Source organism: Coptis chinensis, chromosome 2 (genome assembly GCF_015680905.1).
Source record: "Coptis chinensis isolate HL-2020 chromosome 2, ASM1568090v1, whole genome shotgun sequence".
NCBI classification, from domain to species: domain Eukaryota; kingdom Viridiplantae; phylum Streptophyta; class Magnoliopsida; order Ranunculales; family Ranunculaceae; genus Coptis; species Coptis chinensis.
In genome coordinates this window covers 1,034,114-1,054,694 of record NC_141457.1, presented here as the reverse complement: position 1 = coordinate 1,054,694, position 20,581 = coordinate 1,034,114, and the positions used below count along the sequence as shown (strand labels likewise).

At 34.5% G+C, this 20,581-nt stretch overlaps 1 protein-coding gene across 3 annotated transcripts; it reads left to right on the top strand.

Moving 5' to 3' along the window:
* The first annotated feature begins 13,820 nt into the window (after positions 1-13,820).
* Positions 13,821-17,233, top strand: LOC147514286 (uncharacterized). Of its 3 annotated transcripts, none has more exons than XM_086582351.1 (6): positions 13,821-14,248; positions 15,318-15,625; positions 15,802-16,020; positions 16,157-16,285; positions 16,671-16,946; positions 17,021-17,233. In XM_086582351.1, exons 2-5 carry the CDS (start codon positions 15,413-15,415, stop codon positions 16,896-16,898), a joined length of 789 nt encoding a protein of 262 aa, XP_086438477.1. In that variant the 5' UTR covers positions 13,821-14,248; positions 15,318-15,412; the 3' UTR covers positions 16,899-16,946; positions 17,021-17,233. The 3 variants fall into 3 exon arrangements, with proteins under 3 accessions (XP_086438477.1, XP_086438483.1, XP_086438470.1); XM_086582357.1 differs by having other exon boundaries at positions 13,821-14,256; XM_086582344.1 differs by having other exon boundaries at positions 13,822-14,205.
* The last annotated feature ends 3,348 nt before the right edge of the window (positions 17,234-20,581 follow it).

The window sequence follows — 20,581 nt, the reverse complement described above, 5'->3', positions numbered from 1 at the left end:
CTCGTTTATTATTTGATAAGGTTGTATTTGCATCTAATTTCCGATTTCCCGTTAATTATTGTTTGAGGTTAGTTCAATAAACTTGCATCCAGTTTCCGATTTCCCGATAATTATTTTTTTAGATTAGTTCAATGCATTTGCATCTAGTTTATTTTTTGAGATTAGTTCAGTGCAGTTGCATCCGGTTTCCGATTTTGCATCATATTTCCAATTTATATAATTAATTTTTCTTTGAGGTTAGTTTAATACAGTTGCATCCAGTTTCCAATTTCTCGACAATTATTTTTTATGTATTTGCATCCAAGTTTTGATTTCCCGTTAATTATTCTTTGAGGTTAGTTTAATGCAGTTGTATCCATATTCCAATTTTCTATTAATTACTTTTTAAGATCGATTAGTTTAATGTTTGCTTTTGCATCCAGTTTTCGATTTCCATTAAATATTATTTGAGGTTAGTTCGATGCATTTGCATCCAGTTTTCGGTTCCCGATTAATTGTTCTTTGACGTTAGTTTCATCCAGTATTATATATATTTTAAAATATTAGTCATTATTGTTTTGCCGTTATTTTTTTTTTCATTTTCTATTATACATTTTGTGATGTTATTTTTTGTATAATTTAATTTTCCACATGTAATTTGTTTTGGTTTGGTATATAATTTATCTAAGCCCAACGTCCACTTTAACTAAATCTCATTATATATATATATATATATATATATATATATATATATATATATATATATATATATATATATATATATATATATATTCCAATTAAATTTATGAATTTATAATTTTTCAACATTATAATGTATATATAAAAATTTCCTATATATAATGTATTATAATTTCCTATATAATGTATTATAATTTCCTATATATAAAAATTATAAATTCATAAATTTAATTGGAATATGTCGTAATTATTGTGGCTAGAATTGTGATTTTTAGAATCATTAACTATGAATAAATGTCTAAATCTCACAGTGAATGACGCATCAAATTGAAAGGGTTTTAGAAAAATCGTTTTCAGTGGAAACTATTGTTTTTAGCAATTTAGTTTTTTGTCTCATATTTTTTTTTCGTAATTAGTTATATTGTTTAGAAAAAGTTAGAGACTCGGTGAAACTCTAGATGGAATTATTTTTTCGTAATTAGCCTATATTGTTTAGGAAAAATTAGAGACTCTCTGAAACTCTAGATGGGATTGTTTCTTTATTTATATCCTACTTTTTTATGATTAGTAACACAATCACAAAAATCTTTGATTTTTTCAAAATAAAATAAAAAATCTCCGAATTGACAGGTTACCGAATTTCAAAACGAATAAACAATAAAAACGGTAAAAGTCTCTAAATTCTCAATATTTACAGATTTTTTCCGATTTTTTTTTATGATGGATAGCTTTCTATTAATTTTTTTAATACTTTACTTTCTAAATTGCAATTATTTGGAGGATATAGTAAGATATAATAAGATTTTACATATATATTTGTAAATTTTGAATTTGATATATGCTCAAAGTAACCCTGGCATAATGCAAAATCACACAGTGCATACTATTTTATGTTTTAATTATTTATGGTTTTCCTGATTTTTTTAATGAATTAACGATTTCTTCTTTGCCGAATTGAAACCGAATTCCAAATTTGTGACTATGATTAGTAATAGAGTTTTGAAAAAAAATGGAGTCTCTAAAAGTGCTCCAAAAAATAAATTGATAAGGGTAGCTATAATATATATCTAAACTAGATTTTTGGACCCGTTCAACGAACGGGGACCGTTTTTATATAATTTATTTTTTCATTTTATTATTATGTATCAAAAATCTTACTTTCAAATCCATTTTAAATTGAAATATATAATTCAACATATAAATCAAAATCTGTAAATAATTTAAAAAATGTATAATGATCGAATAGTTTTTTATGTATGTGTTTTATACTACTCTAATGGTGAAACTAAGATAGACTGTTTGGTAATTATTAAGTTTAATAAAATGTTTGATTTAGGTTTACTTTTGGTTTAATACTACTACTACCTAATAATATAAAAAAAAAAAAAAAAAAAAAAAAAAAACTAAGTTAGTTATGAAGACATTGATGTACTGATTAATTGAGAAGTCTAAGATAACCAACTATATGTGTTGTTTCTATTTGTTGTGATGTTTCTTTGATAGACTTGCAAGTTGAAACCAATTACTGGGTTTTGTAGCACCAACTATCCACCTTATTATATGGTTCAAAAGAAGATAAAGATAATGGACAACATATTAACACCTATTACTAACTATGTTCATCTAACAAAAATAAAATTTCAACATGTTAATGTATCAGTAATACATGTTTTGGATGTCAAACAACAAAAGTAAAAAATTGAACAATGACAACTTATGGTGTTACTTGACAAATGCTGGTCTCTTTGCTATCAACATCAATTCCGGTTTCATGCTTACTGCCAGTAAAAGTCCTACACAAACATATACTTGGTCACCTTACATAAATTACTTTTTGGTCATTACGATCTGGAGTTGCACGTTCAATTTTGCATTATTGGTCTATACATTGAACCTCGTCGAAGCTTTGAACATTTGGATCCACTTCACATACACTTATTTCTTTGAGATATTTAGACCTTATAATAACCATCGAGTTGCCGACATGTACCTTAATAACTTAATTGAGCTGCAACTCTATAGAACGGTCCCGTGTTTGTTGGTAAAACATGGTTATGGACACATCCAAAAAGCTAATAGATTACAAAATTGTTAGTACTTTACATACAAAATGGTAGCCCAAATCTTATGTCAATGTTCTAAAATATCAAATGAAGTCTAAACTCCAAAAAGGCGGTAGTTAACTACAAAACTAAATTAAAATTTTCCAAAAGTTACATATATGCACTCAATTGTAAAATTCAAAAATTGCAAAGTAGCATTTGAAGACTCAACGCTTACGCATTTAAATCTATTGGGATCTCCCGATTTTCATGTAAGAACATAAAAAACTTAATTATAATTGATTATACCTACTACTGCAAACAATATAAAAATATAAAGCTTGCAACAATACAACAATGTTCGGCGCAAGTTTCACAATATTCAATGTTCCACGTAAGGATGTCCGGCCATCATGGCACACTGTTTTATTCGTGTGCCCATTTAACAATAATTCAAATAGTTCTAATCCACATTTATCATTGAACTGAGATTCTATTAATCGATAAAAAAAAATGATGGGGAGCTACCTATTAACACAAAAAAAAAAAATAATGACCTTGGTGGGTTTGAACCACCATCAAAGTCACTTAATATATTGCTCAAGATATGAACATGACCTTGGTGGATTTGAACCACCATCTATCTCTTGAGATGTATTTTCACACTCAAGTGCTCTTCCATTGAGCTAAAGATCAATTTTAAGATATTTAGAAATATAATTTGCAAGGTAACAAAGTTAAAAAAAGAAAAAAAAAATGTGATACACAATTTATCTATGAAAACAATCATATACAAAATCAAACTAAATACAAACAAAGCACTGCCCTAAACCAAAACAATATAAAAGAATGAGATTTATTAACCTGTTTTTTCACCTTAATCTTTTAGACATGGATGATGTTGTCAATTAATTACGCTTAAATGTCAAAAAATACGTATTAGCCCTACTAATAAGATAAAATTCACATAGCACATAAGCTTGAATCTACTTACAATTTACAATCTGAGTGAAGCATCTGAGCAGAAGTACATTAATGATAGCAGTAGTGGATCTTATACGATGGATGCCTTGTTTCATATATGAACCATTAGTACTTATTAGTTGATCAATCAGCCTACCTCATTCTCTAACTGTATCATATGCATTAAAGTTGACCATAAAAAAAAATGATTTATTATTAACATAACGTTGTAGTTAGCATAAAAAAGTATAAGATGGTCTGAGCTACGTAGCTCTTTGGAGGTATAAATTTCCTTAAGATTCTAATACCAACGAACACCATAGACACTACATTGCCAATACCAATGATAATTGGGTATGGCACCATGATTACACTATGCATAATATCAAGCATGTCAAAATAGCAGGTCTTAGATATAACCCAAATTCTAATTTATGTCAAAACAAAATTGTACCATTGCTACTTCTTTTACTAAACTTAAAAAGTAAACTAATGCAATAAGCCAAACCATTGGTATTATAGACCAAAACGAACTAAATTGTTTTGTTTCAGTGTTGTCGTGAATCAGCTCATGTCGAGAAAGAGAAGAAGCAGTCACCTTTCTAATCCAAATTCAATAAGCATGTACATAAGAAACATCAGTCAATGGAATAAAGATAGTTTCTCGAGTGCTAACATGAGATCGGTCAATGGAATAAAAGATAGTTTTTCTGTTCGACTGCTAACATGATACTTCTTATTCCAATATCACTTAAATGTAAAAGTAAATAGTAACCCAATTATCCCCGATCCCCCTTATAAGAACCATTAAAAAAAAATTGAAATTTACCTTTTGAACATCTTTGGATTCTCATAACCACTGTTGCAAATTATGGTGCCATCAACTCAAACAGAAAAACTCTGCGACATCCAAAAAACATATGACGCCTTATCTTACAGAAGTTTCGAACACAAAAAAACAATACAAAACATAATATAGGGCTAATTGATTATGTATTTGGAGGCGAACATGGTTAACATGTTCTAAAAATTAGATTATAATCAGAGATGGAGAACATTGAATGTATTAACTGGAAAATTGATTTTTAATTATAGGATTGAAAAGAAGGAGTTTGATCTTAAAGAAACAGAAGGATAAAACGATTTTAATAAGGAAAACAATATTTCTTATGAAGGCTTTGGAGGGTTTAGAGAAAAATTAGGATTCCATGTATTGCAATAATAAATGAGAGTGTATGTACTTGTTCACTTCTCTTTAAGTTTTAGGCCCAGGGGATACAAACTATTGAAAAGAACACCTGCTTTATGGAATTAACTCATGAATGAAAGGCAAACACATTATTGCATAACCATATGATCGTTGTTGAAATAAGAAACACTGACTCTATCAAAAAAATTATATACGCTTTTGAAAAAGAACCTACAAATTCAAATCTCACATAAGAAAATGTTTGTTTAGTGAAGGCATAAAAAAAAAAAAAAAAAAAAAACAAACAAACAAACAAACAAACAAACAAACATCTTCAAACCATTGCAAGAATCAATAAAAGAATAACACGACAATCTCGAACAAATCCAACTTGAATGAACACAAAGTCAATGAATTTCATATGCAATTCCATACAAAATTAAGAGTCCACCTGAATCATGAGTTCGCCACTGTGACTCATCATTTTATTCTCTTTTATTATATTAAACAGTAAAAAAAGTAAGGGTTTATATCAAGTAATAAAAAGTGTTTATCTTTGAGGAAGAAGATGATCGATGCGTGCAACTATTGAAATGTGAAGAAGATGCAAGAACAGGAGATGGGTGGTTCGCTTTTCTCATTGGCTCCACCACCTAGTAGTTTGCCTTAGTTGAAAGAAACCGAGTTGCAATGCGATGGCGATGGAATTAATGCTTGATAATCACAGGAAATTGCTGATTTAAATCGGTGATTACCTAGGGAAGCTTTTTGTTTCTCTTTAATGGAATTTTTCCAATTTTTCTTGCCAGAGAGAGATTTGAGGCTTTTTTTTTTTTTTTTTTTTTTTGAGAGAGTTTGGCAATTTTCTTTATTTTTTGGGTTCTCTTGGAACGTGTAAAATATATTATTATTATTATTATTATTATTATTATTATTATTATTATTATTCGGTCTGAGGAGTCCATAGTAAATTAAAAATAGAATATGGAGAATTAAACAAATGCAAGTAGAACTATGGTGAAGAGTGTATATAAAGTGATCTTTGTAAATCAACATAAGTATGGTTTTTCAAGAACAATTTAATTTATACCATTCACATATTATTAAGAAAAATTATAGCTAGAGCACCGATAAATTTTCCCCTTCAACTTTTCTACAATTGTTTTACTGAATTTCGATAGCTAAATAAATTTGACATTTCCCATCTAGATATTCTATGAGCCAAACATTATCTATGTGGCAATGAGCTAAAGAGATATACCTTATGCATCATAGAAGCGGCAATGACCAGAAATGGAACCGACAATGAATCCCTGCTGGGAGAACAGAATACAAAATAAGTACCATCATGAACAAAATGAACTTCTAGTGATCAATAACTACTTAAAGATAGGACTTAAAAATATTCGGTAGAGTAAAACCTGTCTATCTGGTTGGTAACATATGGCAATTATTATATCTCGAACATCTGCCCAATCTACTACGACTCTCGCTTTTACAAAACTACCCAAATTTGAACTTTCCCGTCGATAGAGCCACTAATAAAGTAGCCGTCATTAACAGGGTTGAATTGAATGCACGTCACTGTAAACAAAAGCACCCTACATTAGAAGCAAGTCAGATTTGAGCTTATTGATACAAATTATATTAGCCTCAGGTTTATTCCAAAAAGCATTATTAAACAATTTCAATGGAAGTCTGATGTACTGAAGTCGGGATGGTATTTTCCCAAACAAAAGATGAATAATAACTTTTGTTTGGGTTTTGGAAAAAGGTGTGATGGGTTTTAGATAGTGTAACCACGGAGGTAGTGTATTCATCTCTTTTTTTTTCTCATTTTTTTTTTTCTCATTAGTGTTTAGAATACGTGGGGGATTTTGAATTGAGGCGTACAATTTTTGTGTCATGGCTGCTAGTTTGGCTCGATGCAGTAGTGGGGCTAATGTGAACTCTTGCTTTGTAGGGAAGAAGATAAGAGACAACGTAATTTGAGGAGAAAAGTTAGGTTTTCGATAGAATTTGTATAAGGTTTATTTAATTTGTTATTTAATTTTTTTTTTTAATTTGAGGAGTCTATAGAAAATTATGAATAGATTAGGGAGATTTAAAAAAATCTGGGGAGGTGTCACTAATTATTATTCCATCCAATTTTTTAGGAGCCAATCATATTGATTGAGGTGCAAAATAGAGCGATATGGTGAGGAAAGAGAATGTCTCTATATATATATTATAGCTCTCCCCTCCTCAATTGAGGGAGAGTTTTGAGAGTGTCCACGTGGGCAAAACTAATTACGATAAAATAGGGAGAAACTTTTTTTTTGTCTAACCCCAAACTTAAAAAAAAAAAAAAATGGCGATAGATATCTGAAAAACCCACGATTCAATTTTTACGCGCCATCCATTCCGAAAAAACCCAAAAATCCAACTTCCAAAACCCCAAAAAAACTTTCGTGATTTTAATTCTTTGAGTCTCCAAATTAAGAATTAACTAAATTAACCAAGCTAATGCTGATAAATATTAGTGCTGGCTACTCGAGGTTGCATGGAGCAAAAGAAATTGATATTGAGAAGGCTGCTCAAGTGAACAAGGGTTCTTGGTTAGTGCATTTCAACTTATCTTTAGTTCTCCCAACTCTGTTTGCCAAGTTATTATCTGCAAGCTACTTGATGTAGAAGTGGAATTTAATGTTATTTCTCTGTTCTCACTTGAATTGTAGTTTGGTTTTGTCTCGGCTTTGTTCTCTCTATCTCTAAGATTATAGTCTAGAAATTGGCATTCAAATTTATTGGAATTCGATATCCCAATTCTTTCCACTTAATTTATTGGATTGTGTTTTTTTATTGGACTAAAACATGAAATAGCAGTATGTATTAGAGTTCAATTTCGACTTGATCGGTCTCGAGATGTATTGTTTCCTCATTAACGTTTTTAGTAAACATTGTTTATCAATCGAGCTTTCATAAACATAACGCACCAGCATGTCCACAATGGTTTCAATATCTCGGGTCACTTTTTTGTGATGTACGTCACATTAACCTAATTAACCGATAGTTAGAAGTGGCATCAAGACGACATGTTATCCTTAATGTCAATCCAGATAGCAAAATCAGGTGACTTGGTCAAGTCCCTTTTATTGTCATTGACACCCCCTCAAATTCAGAAAACCAAGTTTCACTTCACAATGAGTTGAAATCTGCTGATGCTATTGTTTTGACATATGCATGTGACCAACCTCTTTCTTTAGAGAGTTTGTCTTCTTTTTGGCTTCCATTGCTTAGGCAATTACAGGTAATGTTTTATTTATTAATAATGTGTTTTTTTTTAGAGAAGGGTATTTGTTGTAATTATGTTTTGATGTGTAGGTGAAGGTGCCAGTGATTGTTGTTGGATGTAAGTTGGATGAGGTTGAGGATACTACGGGTAGACAGGAGAAGTTGTTGTTGTTGATGCAAGAGTATCCTGAGATTGAGACGTGTACTCTTGAATGTTCGGCATGGAATCTTTTTCAGGTGGGTTATGTTGTTGACAATGTAGTTTTTTTTTTAAGTAGTTGGGCAGTTTGAATGATGTGTTGTTAATTTACAGGTTTCAAAAGTATTTTATTATGCTAATGTTGCGGTGCTGTTCCCGACGTCACCGTTATTTGATAAGAAGAAACATAAATTGAAGCCTAGATGTGAGAGAGCGTTAAAACGGATATTTAATCTATGTGATCATGATAAGGATAATACTTTTAGTGATATTGAGTTTAATGATCTTCAGGTTTGTTTTCATCGGCTGATTCCTCGGCTGAGTACCTTGAAACCCTTGCATGACAAGCTGTTGTTCTGAATTCTACATAGCTGGCCGATAAGATTGTCCCGAAGGAGGCTGCACTGTTCTATTTAGTTGCATTGATGAACCTTTTAACAGTTGTTCACTTCGCTTTCGAACCGCCTCGAAAACGCTACAGCGCACCCCAAGAGGTTGAAAAGTGAAATCACCAGATTGTTGTGAAGGAACTAGAGCAGACCTCACTATTGATCGGTAAGGTGTTGGCCCTATTGGCCCAACTGTTTGATTAGGTGCCAAAGGAGAAGACTGGTTTGATATGATATGTAGGAGTAGAAGCAGAAGCCCGGCGCATGATTTTAGGAGTAGAAGCATAACTCCACCACATGGTTTATGGAGTAGAAGCAGAAGTCCACCATATGGTCTTAAGCGTGGCTACAATGAATGGGATAATAGAATCAGAGGTGGATCGGGGTTCAGCTCCCCGCAATGATTTTGCAAAGGGGGGAGATGTAGGCGCAGGCAGTGAGTTCAGGTTTCTTCATCAAGAGAACAATGAATCGAGGGGCGAAGGAATCCAGTGGCATCCCAAAGAGAATCTTGGGAAGTAGACATGAGAGGGGAGGATCGTATGGGCATCTTAATAATGTAGAGTGGGATTACTCAAGAGATATGCTTTCTCACGAACAAGAGTCCGAAAGGAACAATAGATCTTCGATCGATCAAGTGTAAGTTTTTGAGAGGCAAATGTCACAGGGGCTCATCATGCACATACATCCATGATGATTCTATAGCTGATGGCCGTGGAACAGGTGAAAGGATCCATGAGAGGGACACAGATGTATACTCAGGACGTGACCATAGGCTTGACCCACCCAGTAACAACATCACTCTTTGTAATTTTTTTTCTTCTGGAAATTGCCGTAAGGGGATAAGTTGCAGGTTTTCTCATGAAAGTGAAGTTCTTGATAAACCCAAAGGAAGGTCTGTAGACCAGCGGGGCCATAATTTGGGTGATGAGAATAAATCATGGGGAGGTCCAAAATGGGGTGACGAAGAACCTCTCGCCACACGTGGTAATGTAGAAGGAAGTTCACTAGACGAATCTGGCCGTGTCCAGGGTAATGGATGGGGTGATCAGAGGTATAACTATAAACCAGTTGTTTCGACTTGGGATGATGAAGCTGCGAATGACGTACTACAAGGAAGGTCTGCAGATGTAAAGAGGCAGAATAGTTTCGGTTATGAGAATAAGTCCGGATGAGGTCTGAAAGGGAGTGATGAAGTAGGTGATTCAGCTCATCATACTGTAGGAGGAAGGCCACTGAATGAGTGGTCTACACGCATTGGAGATAGCGGACCGGATGATCGGTATAAGCATAAACCTCACCGAGCCGGAGAGAGAGCATCTGCATTTCCCTTTGAATATAGCATCGCAACAAACAAAGTGATTTCGAAGTTTCTTTATTGTGTTTTCGACTTATTATTGATCATCAAAAAGGTGTTTGTAAAGGTCCTAAGGTGGATGGAGGCACACTTGAAGGTACAGATGCTGGGATAGAGCCGACTGGTACATTGGCCGTAGGAGTTGATGGCAATGCAAAGCCTGGGAATGGCAGTGGAAGTGTTAGACCAGGACGTAGTTGCACCTTTTTCCCCCATGCATATAGATTTTAATTTGCATTGTTTTGATGTTAACTTAGACGTTTCCCTTAGTTTAATGTAAATTTGTTTTTATTCTTTTCTATATTTTATAGCATTTGTCAAGACCACTATTGTTCCTCTCGGTAGCAACAGCTTTTTTCGATCAATCGAATCGACAGAGAACTTCGGATGCTAGCGGTGATTCTCAGCCAAATTCTGAACCATTCTCGAGAGCCTTTAAAAAACTCAAGATATAAGGTCTGAAAGGTGAAGGCTTTTAAGCTATATTTGGTTTTCAATAATAATGAATGAAGAAGTCGAACAGGTGCTTCTATAGTAGGTAGTAGGCAAATATATTTAAAGATAACAGTTTCCCAAAGAAGTATTGTCCCCGTTGAGTTGACATGTTCTTAACAATCTTAAATATATATATGTAGACATGTAGTGGAAGTTTGTAACATGGTACGTATGTATGTATCATAACGGGTTCTTTTCTTTTTGAATACAATCAATTCATAAAGCAAGTTATGAGAATTTCCCTTTTTTTTTTGCTATGCCTTACTCTTCAGACATTGTCCCGTTGTCTAAGCCACATACAACATGGTTGGTAAGTATGGGGACACCCTACACCTCTAAGTTTTACTCTGTTTGATGTTTAGAAGACGAGATAACAGATGAATCCAGCGTGGGTAGGCATATATTCTTATTGTTGTTGTGGCGCTGTGCTAATCAATTTAAACTCTAAACTGTCTGGATAAGTGGTTAACCATCTTTGATCCCAAACCAAAAAGTAAGCATACCAAATTAGCGGATCACGAATTTACATTTTCAAAACTTGATTATTGCATATTGTTAAACTAACAAATTGCATTGGATATATGTAAGTTATTTTGATAATCATAATCAAGTAACTAAACTAAGTAAACCTGCCGTTCTTTTTACAAAACAAATGAAATGAGATGCACAAACATAATCGAAATATACGTGTAATACAATTGTCTATAGTTGCCATTAATGGATTACTAAACTAAGTAAACCTCCCGTTCTTTTTACAAAACAAATGAAACGAGATGCACAAACATAATCGAAATATACGTGTAATACAATTGTTTATAGTTGCCATTAATGGATTAGTTAATTGATATGTATTAGTTATTGGATATAGATATGGATATGGATTAGTTAATAGATATGGATACGAATTAGTTAATGGATCAACAACAGAATTCTTATGCTATACAACTGCTGTCATATTAAAATATATATAAAGACATCAATATTTATGAAGCATTCAACAATAACCTATTGAAACCATACGCCAATATAGAGAAAGAAATTCTAAGAAAACGCATCAATATTCACGAAGCACACACCATCATCCTTCTACTGCAAGTTTGTTTTTTTTTTTACTAGACTGGAGGTTTTTCCCTGGTACACATCTTTCAAAGGACTCCAAATTCTTTCCACTAAAGGTTAGTATTTTTTTACTGTTAGTATATATTTTTTGGTACATAAGAAATACAAACACACTTAATCAAAGTTACTTTTGCAAAGGTAAAGTAGAATATTCATGTAGCAATTCAAATTGAAGAACTTTCTCTTCTTAATTGCCTTCCTACAGCTCTGATTTAATATAGTTCCGTAGGACACGGAAACAAACGATTGAGGTTTTGGATCTCTGTTGTTTGCTGTTTTGAATACTTTAGTGTGTTTTGGTCAGCAAAAGCGTCCCTTCTTTTTGGGAAGCAGGTCAAGGACCGTAGTCAAACTCTTTCAAGCGGCTACTGCTTCTAGAATGAAGGAGGCAGGCCGAAAAGACTACTACTACGACCATCGCCCATTGTCGCCATCTCTCTCTCTTGCCAAGATAACAGTTTCCCAAAGAAGTATTGTCCTGTTGAGTTGACATATTCTTAACAATCTTAAATATATATATGTAGACATGTAGTGGAAGTTTGTAACATGGTACATATGTATGTATCATAACGGGTTCTTTTCTTTTTGAATACAATCAATTCATAAAGCAAGTTATGAGAATTTCCCTTTTTTTTTGCTATGCCTTACTCTTCAGACATTGTCCCGTTGTCTAAGCCACATACAACATGGTTGGTAAGTATGGGGACACCATACACCTCTAAGTTTTACTCTGTTTGATGTTTAGAAGACGAGATAACAGATGAATCCAGCGTGGATAGGCATATATTCTTATTGTTGCTGTGGCGCTATGCTAATCAATTTAAACTCTAAACTGTCTGGATAAGTGGTTAACCATCTTTGATCCCAAACCAAAAAGTAAGCATACCAAATTAGCGGATCACGAATTTACATTAACCTTCACAAAGAAATGGTTCAAGAACCATGTATAAGCATTAAGCATTGAACGGGGTTATTAGCTTTAGTGATAAAAAGTAAATGTAACACTACCACGTGCACAAGAAATATCACTAAATTCATATATTTGTTTGATTCTCTACTTTAACTGACTCCTTTTCTTTCCAGGCTTCCAGCAGTATTCTATTCTACATGATTTCGGTTGACGAGAATTTATCCAGCAGAAAGTGATGGACACCAACAACAATCCAACTTGAAAAACTACATCTAGTGTATATAGATAGATATGCTATTTTCTAATTGGAGAGCCCATCTTTATGGAAAGACATTTGGGTGTTTTAGTTTTATGGAATTGCTTCTCTTTGGCATCTTAGCAAGTTAGTGTGACTTCTTCATATGTTAATGCAGATTGCAGAAGCAACACTTCAGCCAAGTGTGCGTATTGGCACTTAACATTTTACTCTCTACTTTTTCTTGTGCTTCAATCTTAATTATACGTTAACACTGATTTGGAATTCCTAAAGTTCAACATCAATTTCATTCCAGCCGGTGCGGAGGGGGGAGGATGGGACGGGGGATAGATTCCTGGATCCGCTCCTAACTGACCCAAATTTGAAGCGCAATATGTTACTGACACGGCAAATAATGGTTATGTATCATTCTTATGGACTCTTTTACAGTGTCTATGAAACATGTGGTTGCCCTTGCAGTGTACAAGAAGCAAAATTCCTTGCCCTCCTTTCTAATTGGTCCAACCAGATCATACAATGGATTAGGCTATGTTGTTTTGTAAACTGAAGTGGGCTCCTTGTTGACTATTTCTGAACCATTGCATTCATATATTAGTGATCGGAAGTTCAGAACCACAACAGTGTCATTCGGTTTCAGTGTTTGCATAAATAGAGATTACGGCTTGTTTAGAGGTTTTTTGGCTGGCACAATTATTACTGTATGACCAATAAGTTAAACTCAGAGTCATGGCCTCATAGGGAACAATTTTTGCAGTGGCGTACAAATAAAGCAGCTGCTAGATGGGGCCCAAAATTTGGCTGATCGAGTTCATCACACTAGCCAAATTTGGACCCCATCTAGCAGCCCCATTGGAAATTTGTGTAAGTATTGGGGCATTGGGTTGCTATATGGCCTTTGGCATCACATATAATTCCCTTATACAAACCAAAACTGAAAAGGTTGGCAAATCTCATGGAACAAGAAATAAAAACCAAATAGATATCCCTTTCTATCCTCACTTTTAGTCTCTTCTACTTTGTCACCTACTGAAAGAGAAAGTCACAAGTGTGATTGAGTTGTATACATGGCCCTTTGTGAAAAGAACAACCTTTTTCATTAAAGCAGATTGTTATTAATAGAATCTCAAGCATCCCCATGAAGAAAAGTATGTATGGTGCCTGTATAAAGGTGTTGGACGGTTCGGACATAATGAAACTAGTTGACAACTAAAATATGTTTAGAAGTTTTGTAGTTCATAAGTATGAAGAACTTGATCATAAGAAAGATGGTAATAATTAAGCTCTAAGTGAAAGAAGTTCAACAAGCAGTTGCGGATATTATTGGTGCAGTTCCTGGTAATCCTGCACAAGGCACTACATCTCAGTTTCAACATAATCTGTAATCAAGTAGTTCTATTCCATCTCTATTCATTTCCTTATATCACTTTTCATACTTCATGTTACTGGCCTTAATTACTTCGTTTTAGTCGATCTTGATTTTGCTTTGTTTAATGGTAATTGTTACTTACTGTTGTTGTTCTTGAGATTTTGTTTTCGATGAATAAGTATGTGTTTAGCTTGATTGAGCATTAATCAACTTCCTTTTCTCTCTGGAGTGGTTGTTTATCTAGATCATATAGCTCATAAGTTGCTTTTGATGCAACTGTCTGGGTCGTCAAGCATTTTCTTCTTACTGGTTATGCTTTGTTCTTAGGAATTATAGTAGAGATATGTTTGCTAGGCAACTATCAAGAACCTAAGTCGCTTTCTCCCTCATAATCATAAGTAACAATTCTATGGTAAACACGATGGCATGTGCTGCATTTTCTTAACTCCCAGTAATTCGTCAATCCTCCTCCAAGTAACGGTACATCCTTTTACACAATAATCCCATTCGAAAAATGTGTTCGGTTCATCATAGGTTTCCAATATCCAAGAACAACCTAACTGTGTCAACCATCTCTATTGAGACTCTGATGTCTTTGGTATTGAAATCGAAGTATGTCACTATAACCAGGGTCACACTCAGGATTTTTGTCGAGGGAGATCAGGCCGAGATGGTGATATAAGAAATAAGATATACCAGTTATGACTGCCACTGTCCAGTTTATTTTTCGATACACCAGTTTTTTAAGGTTCAAAAGTTCACTAGCTTCTAAGTCCATTCATGATCATATGTTATAACCGATATAAACATCAGTACAGTGATGATCTGTTGAGATTCATAGTTATTCACATATTGTCATTAAGAGTTCCTGTCTAGATAAACATAAATGTGCAATATAAATGAATATCCCCTCTTATCAAAAGTCCCTTCTGTATGTAAAGTTCTATCTAAATCATTAATATTTTTTACACAAACTGTGCTCAGAATTTTCTCTGTTTCCCCTGTTATCCTTAAAATCGATTGATCCAGGCTACATATAAGTACGAGTAGGTAATCAGTAAAGTTATACTGATGATTTCAGGTTCTGAATGATTTAACACACACAGAAGAAGAAAAAGAAGTGAGCTGAGTCAAACTCAATTTAGAGACCTGGTTTCAAATATTTGAGGACTAGTCATGGCATCCGGGTTAGAACGTGGCCCTATTGTGATCCTCAGAATGGAAGGTGAAGACCTACTAGAATTCATCAACAGCCCAAGATACGAACCTGAAGTAAGTGCCTTATTTTCACAAATACATTTGGCTAGTGGACCCGTCGTTGATTACATTGCGAAGGTCCTCCAACAACTTACAGTTGATCATGGGATGCCACCGATGTCAGATTCATGGGTAATTCTTAGAAAAATAGATGTCATTGCTTCCTTTGTAATGTCGTATTCTTATGTTACTTATTTAACTAAGATGTGCGCAGTTTGGTTGCCTACATTTCATACAAAAAATTATTGGCGCTCATTTCCCAGTTGATGTAGTAAGTTTTCATGTCAAAATAATCAAAATCTGGTTAGGTTGTGAGAAACATTGTGGAACCGGCTATGCAATCTGGTGCAAATATTGATGGAGAGTGTCCCGTCACTCTGGAGATGTTCTTGGAAGAGTTCAAGAAGGTAGCAGAGAGGTTGGTTCAACGTCTGAAAGAACATCCAGTTATTGTTGCCCATAGTGAGCAGATATTTGATGGAAGTGGTATCAGGAGACTGCTATCAAACAAATTTGAACTCAACAAGGTGAGTCTTCAACCGATCTGTTTTCTACCAATCATTTGCTGTGGCTTGTAGCCGACCCCGTAAAGTTCCTGCCATGAAGCATAATGAAGAAGTCCCACTAGGCCAAATCTGATCATTCTGTGTTTGGCATTTCTAGACCTTAGAAGGAGCAGTGAAAAACTTGGCCAGAGATCAAGATGGTAAAGTGCCCAAGGAGTATATTTATGTTGCCCTTGACTCGGTAGGTTCATCAGCTGGTCTAGCTCCATTTGGAACCATTGATCAGGTAATGCAGCATCTTACTCTCATAGCACTTTCTGATCTACCAAATTTTTGTCTTACAAAATTTGGTTTGTTATCATTTTCTGTTCGTCATGAACCACTCCTGTCGTGATAAACAAGTACATCTTTAGGGAGCATACGTGATAAACATGTAAATGATTTGATGCCAAACATCTACTCCTTGAATCTAATATAGCATATTTAAATTCCTGATATTTCCAACTCATGTGAAATCAAGTATAAGACATTACTATCCTATCCTACGTGATTTGTCAAGTGAACAGACCAGAAAAAAACGACAGTGCCATTAGCCCTATCAAAAACTTAATCACTTGGCTTTTCGTAAGAAGGCAATCTTCCAGTTAATTATCTTATGGAGACATTTGCAGATGGACAACATAGTGAAGGAGGCAATCCACGTACAGATGATTGAGGCGGATGATGAGGAAAAGATGAATGAAGAAGAGGAGTTGAAGAAGCTGATGGCGGGTATACTAGAGCGTATTATGTTGCAATTAGAGGGAAACTCCATAACAGTTTCATATAATTCAGTTGTGCACGACCCTCTTTCTTCCTCCACATCCACATCCACTCTCACGACACCATCCATGTCATAACTTATGAGAGCTGCATGCTCGTCACTCCATAATTTCCACATCTGAAAGGTATCAGACTCACGAGATTCTTGACTAATAGCATGGTTTTAATGCAGTTAATCTGAGATGTTTAAATCTTACAGAAAGGAGATATGGGCGGCTTTTCCTTGTGCAGTGGAAGTCATTCAATTTGTTCAGGGAGAATTCAAGCGAGTTTAGTTCTGAGTCAATTAATCATTTATGTTTTATGAACTTTTCCGAAGGACGTTCTACTTCTGATACTCTTTCTGTGTTGCGTTTAAATGTAATAGCTGTAGTTTTTCTTCAAGGATCTCTTAAGCTTTTGGTGGACTAAATGTTCCTACAATTTGACAACAGCTATAAAGCTTTACAATTAACTAGGCCGGTCAGGCAAATCAACTAGGCATATGAAGAGAGCCAGTGAATATATTGGTAACAGATGAAACTAAGAAGTTGAAAATGAACAAAAACCAAGGCAATTACAACAAGCTAGCAAGTCAATTACCAAGTGAATCAATCAAGAGCTTTAGTGCATCGTCAATGGCCCAGAGTCATTTTATAACTTATCTTCATGTTCTTTCTCATAATCAACAAAGATATAGAATCAGAGGAAACCTGATATGGGTTTAGATTAACAAACCTAAGGCCAGAGACAAAAGCCTCAAGGAATTATTCCAGGAGAAGTTAGCAAAACCTTTCAATCTAAAACAATAGACCAACCAATTGCAAGGGAAAAAAAACAAGAAACTGAATAACTCCTCCAATCAATTTTGCCTCAATCAAACTCTTCACAGTTGAAGTGTACAAGTCACAACAACAATGTGGCAGAAAGGTTTTGTAGATTTAAGAACAAACTAATCAATAATATGTTCATACAAAAATATTAGTATAAGTGCCCTTCGGACCACATGACTTTTTGGTGCTTGTATAAATAAGAGGACAACGCATCAAATTGGATCTATGTTATTTGGGAGAATGCAAAGTGCCACCATTGCTCTGACTGAATGAGCAACCGCTCCGCGTGCGCTGTTGGTACAAGAGCCACAGTTGATATACAAGCACTACTCTGTTTTCAGCTGAGCTTCAGTCCTACATGTTTTTATACAACTTGAATATGTATCCACCAAAAGCATTCATCTACACGCATGGGTGCATTCGATGCAGGACCTGTAGGATCATCAAAAGAGCTCCAGGAATTATTGTTCAAATCATCCCCCTTTTACGTAAAATCAAAATGGAAGTACCTCCATAGAATTAATGCAAGAAAAGAAAAGCAATTTTTTTTTTTTATTGGCAAACCTGTTTTAAATTAGACTAGTAACTCTTTTTGGTGCCGGCGGAGTTCGAGCCCCAGACCTCTGGTATCATCACCCAAAAGTTTTACCAACTTTGCTTGTTGGCACCTGCAAAGAAAAACAAATTAACCTAGCTATGCATTCGTTTCGAACAAAATGTTATGCCAGTCAAACTTTTGATAGAATTTTAGTTAAAAAAACGACAAATAGAAGGATACTATTTAAACACACAAAATTGAACATAAAAATGGGGATCACAACCACCATTCAATTCTTACCTAATAAAGTAATATACATGTAACCAAGGTTCTGAAATTTTGTAACCAGATGCCAATTTAGCAACCTGAAAATGACATGCATGTTGCAAGAGGCTGCACTCAAAACACAAAGATGTCATTGAGAAAATATTAATGATGTTAAAAACAAAGAATGGAAATCGCTATGATCTTCCTAAGATAGTTACATGGGTGACAACTTTTTATACCGTGTGATGAACCCATAAGGTTCTTCTCGTGGTAATATGATAAGGAGATGAAATCCGTTGAAATTGTGAGCATTAATTTTTCAGCTTTCATTCCATAGTCGGAATACAGCATATACACCATTTAAAACACGCTCTGTCATAATCAACAAAAAATATAAAATGACAAGGTCTTAGCCTCTGGAGGAATTCATCTACGTCTTCACCCCAAAGGCCTTTCTCAAAATACATTATTGTTTACAATCGCCATTTGCAGATGCATTTTAAAACAATGCCTATGCTCTTAATCAACTGTCATTTGCCCCAATACTATAAAGTTATTAGAACAAGGGTCTCAATGATACAAATTCACAAAGCTAGAGATATGAGAATATGAACATAATGGAAAAGATACTCCATTCTGAATCACGTGGGTTTCTGATTTAAGTAATGGACCACGAGATGAGGAATATTCAGCCCCACTCGTTTGAAATTGTAGGGACAAAGTTTCTGGTCGGCCAAGATGTTTTTTTTCTTTTGATTGGTAGAGTGTATAGGTATTATATAAGTTATTAGAAGTTGCAGGATGAGGTATCCTACATACATCAAGAGAAAGAAGAAAAGAAAAACTAGCATGATAAAGATAAATAAATAAATTATATAAAATATAAAATATAAAATATAAAATAAATAAAGGGCACATTGAATGTCCCCAAGACAATGGCCAAAAAATGAGTCCCATCTAACTCAAGACCACCAAAAAGGAGTATTACTCAACTCCTCCGAAAGCATTGCCCGACCCAAGAAACTTTATAACGGAAATGAATAGCTAGTCCACACGTAGGCTCTACCCTCAAAGTGCCTTCTTTTCCTCTCCAGCCACAAACCCCATGTAATCAACAAATGGTAATAAATTCCATAATTTGCACCACTCAGAAGAATGCACCCACAAACCAAAGGATGCTAAGAGATGCCGGGGAGCAACCCAATTAACCCCAAATTGATGAACAAAATAACACCAGAACTTCCTGGAGTAACCACAACGAATAAGAAGGTGACCAATCGACTCCCACTAGACATGCAGAGTAGACAACAGTTAACAATGATTTTTTTCCTCTTACTAAGGATTTAATATTTTATTCAAAGTTGCACACCACATAAAAAACAGGACATGGTATGGAAATTTGGGCGCCTAAATAAAATTTGTGGGAAGAGCAAGGAATAGGACAAGCACATTGAGAGGGCGGAAGATGTGAACAAATAACTGCAAGGGCAATTCTTAAAGACAAACGGCACAGAGTTCAAGGCTAGTAAGAAATGTTGTCCAAGATACTCAAGATGGCATAGTTGTTCAAGAAGTCCAAAATTTTCCAGAAGACACGATTGTTGAAGATGTTCAGAATCATTGCTTGAACCCAAACAAAATCAGAAACAGAAAATCACAAACTGCTACACACTTGCACCACAAATAAATGAATAAAAGACTACGCGTCTAATACAAATACGGACTAATAATTCATATAAGCATATTAAACCATTCAAAAGACAGGTAAACAGCAAAATGAAAATAACTTCATTCACTGTTTGGAGAAAATGTCTGTTTCAATCCAAAACAACCTAACTAATGCTAACGGATTACATTGATCAAAGGCGTGAATCAGCATAATGGTTTGGAAGGGACTCTCATATCAAAAGTTATAGCAAAAAGAAGACGTTCCTAAATGGCAAAAATGTGGTCTTGGAAGCTCAAACGACACAGGGTCTGAGAACAGCTAACCTACAGGTTTTTACAGTTTGACAATTTCCAATCAAAGTTGGGTCTACCCATGTTGGACAGACTTTTCCACCCACTGTACCAATGCCTCAACACAAGCACTGACAACAACATGTACAGCATCATCACAAAATCTAGAGAGAGTAACATGTCA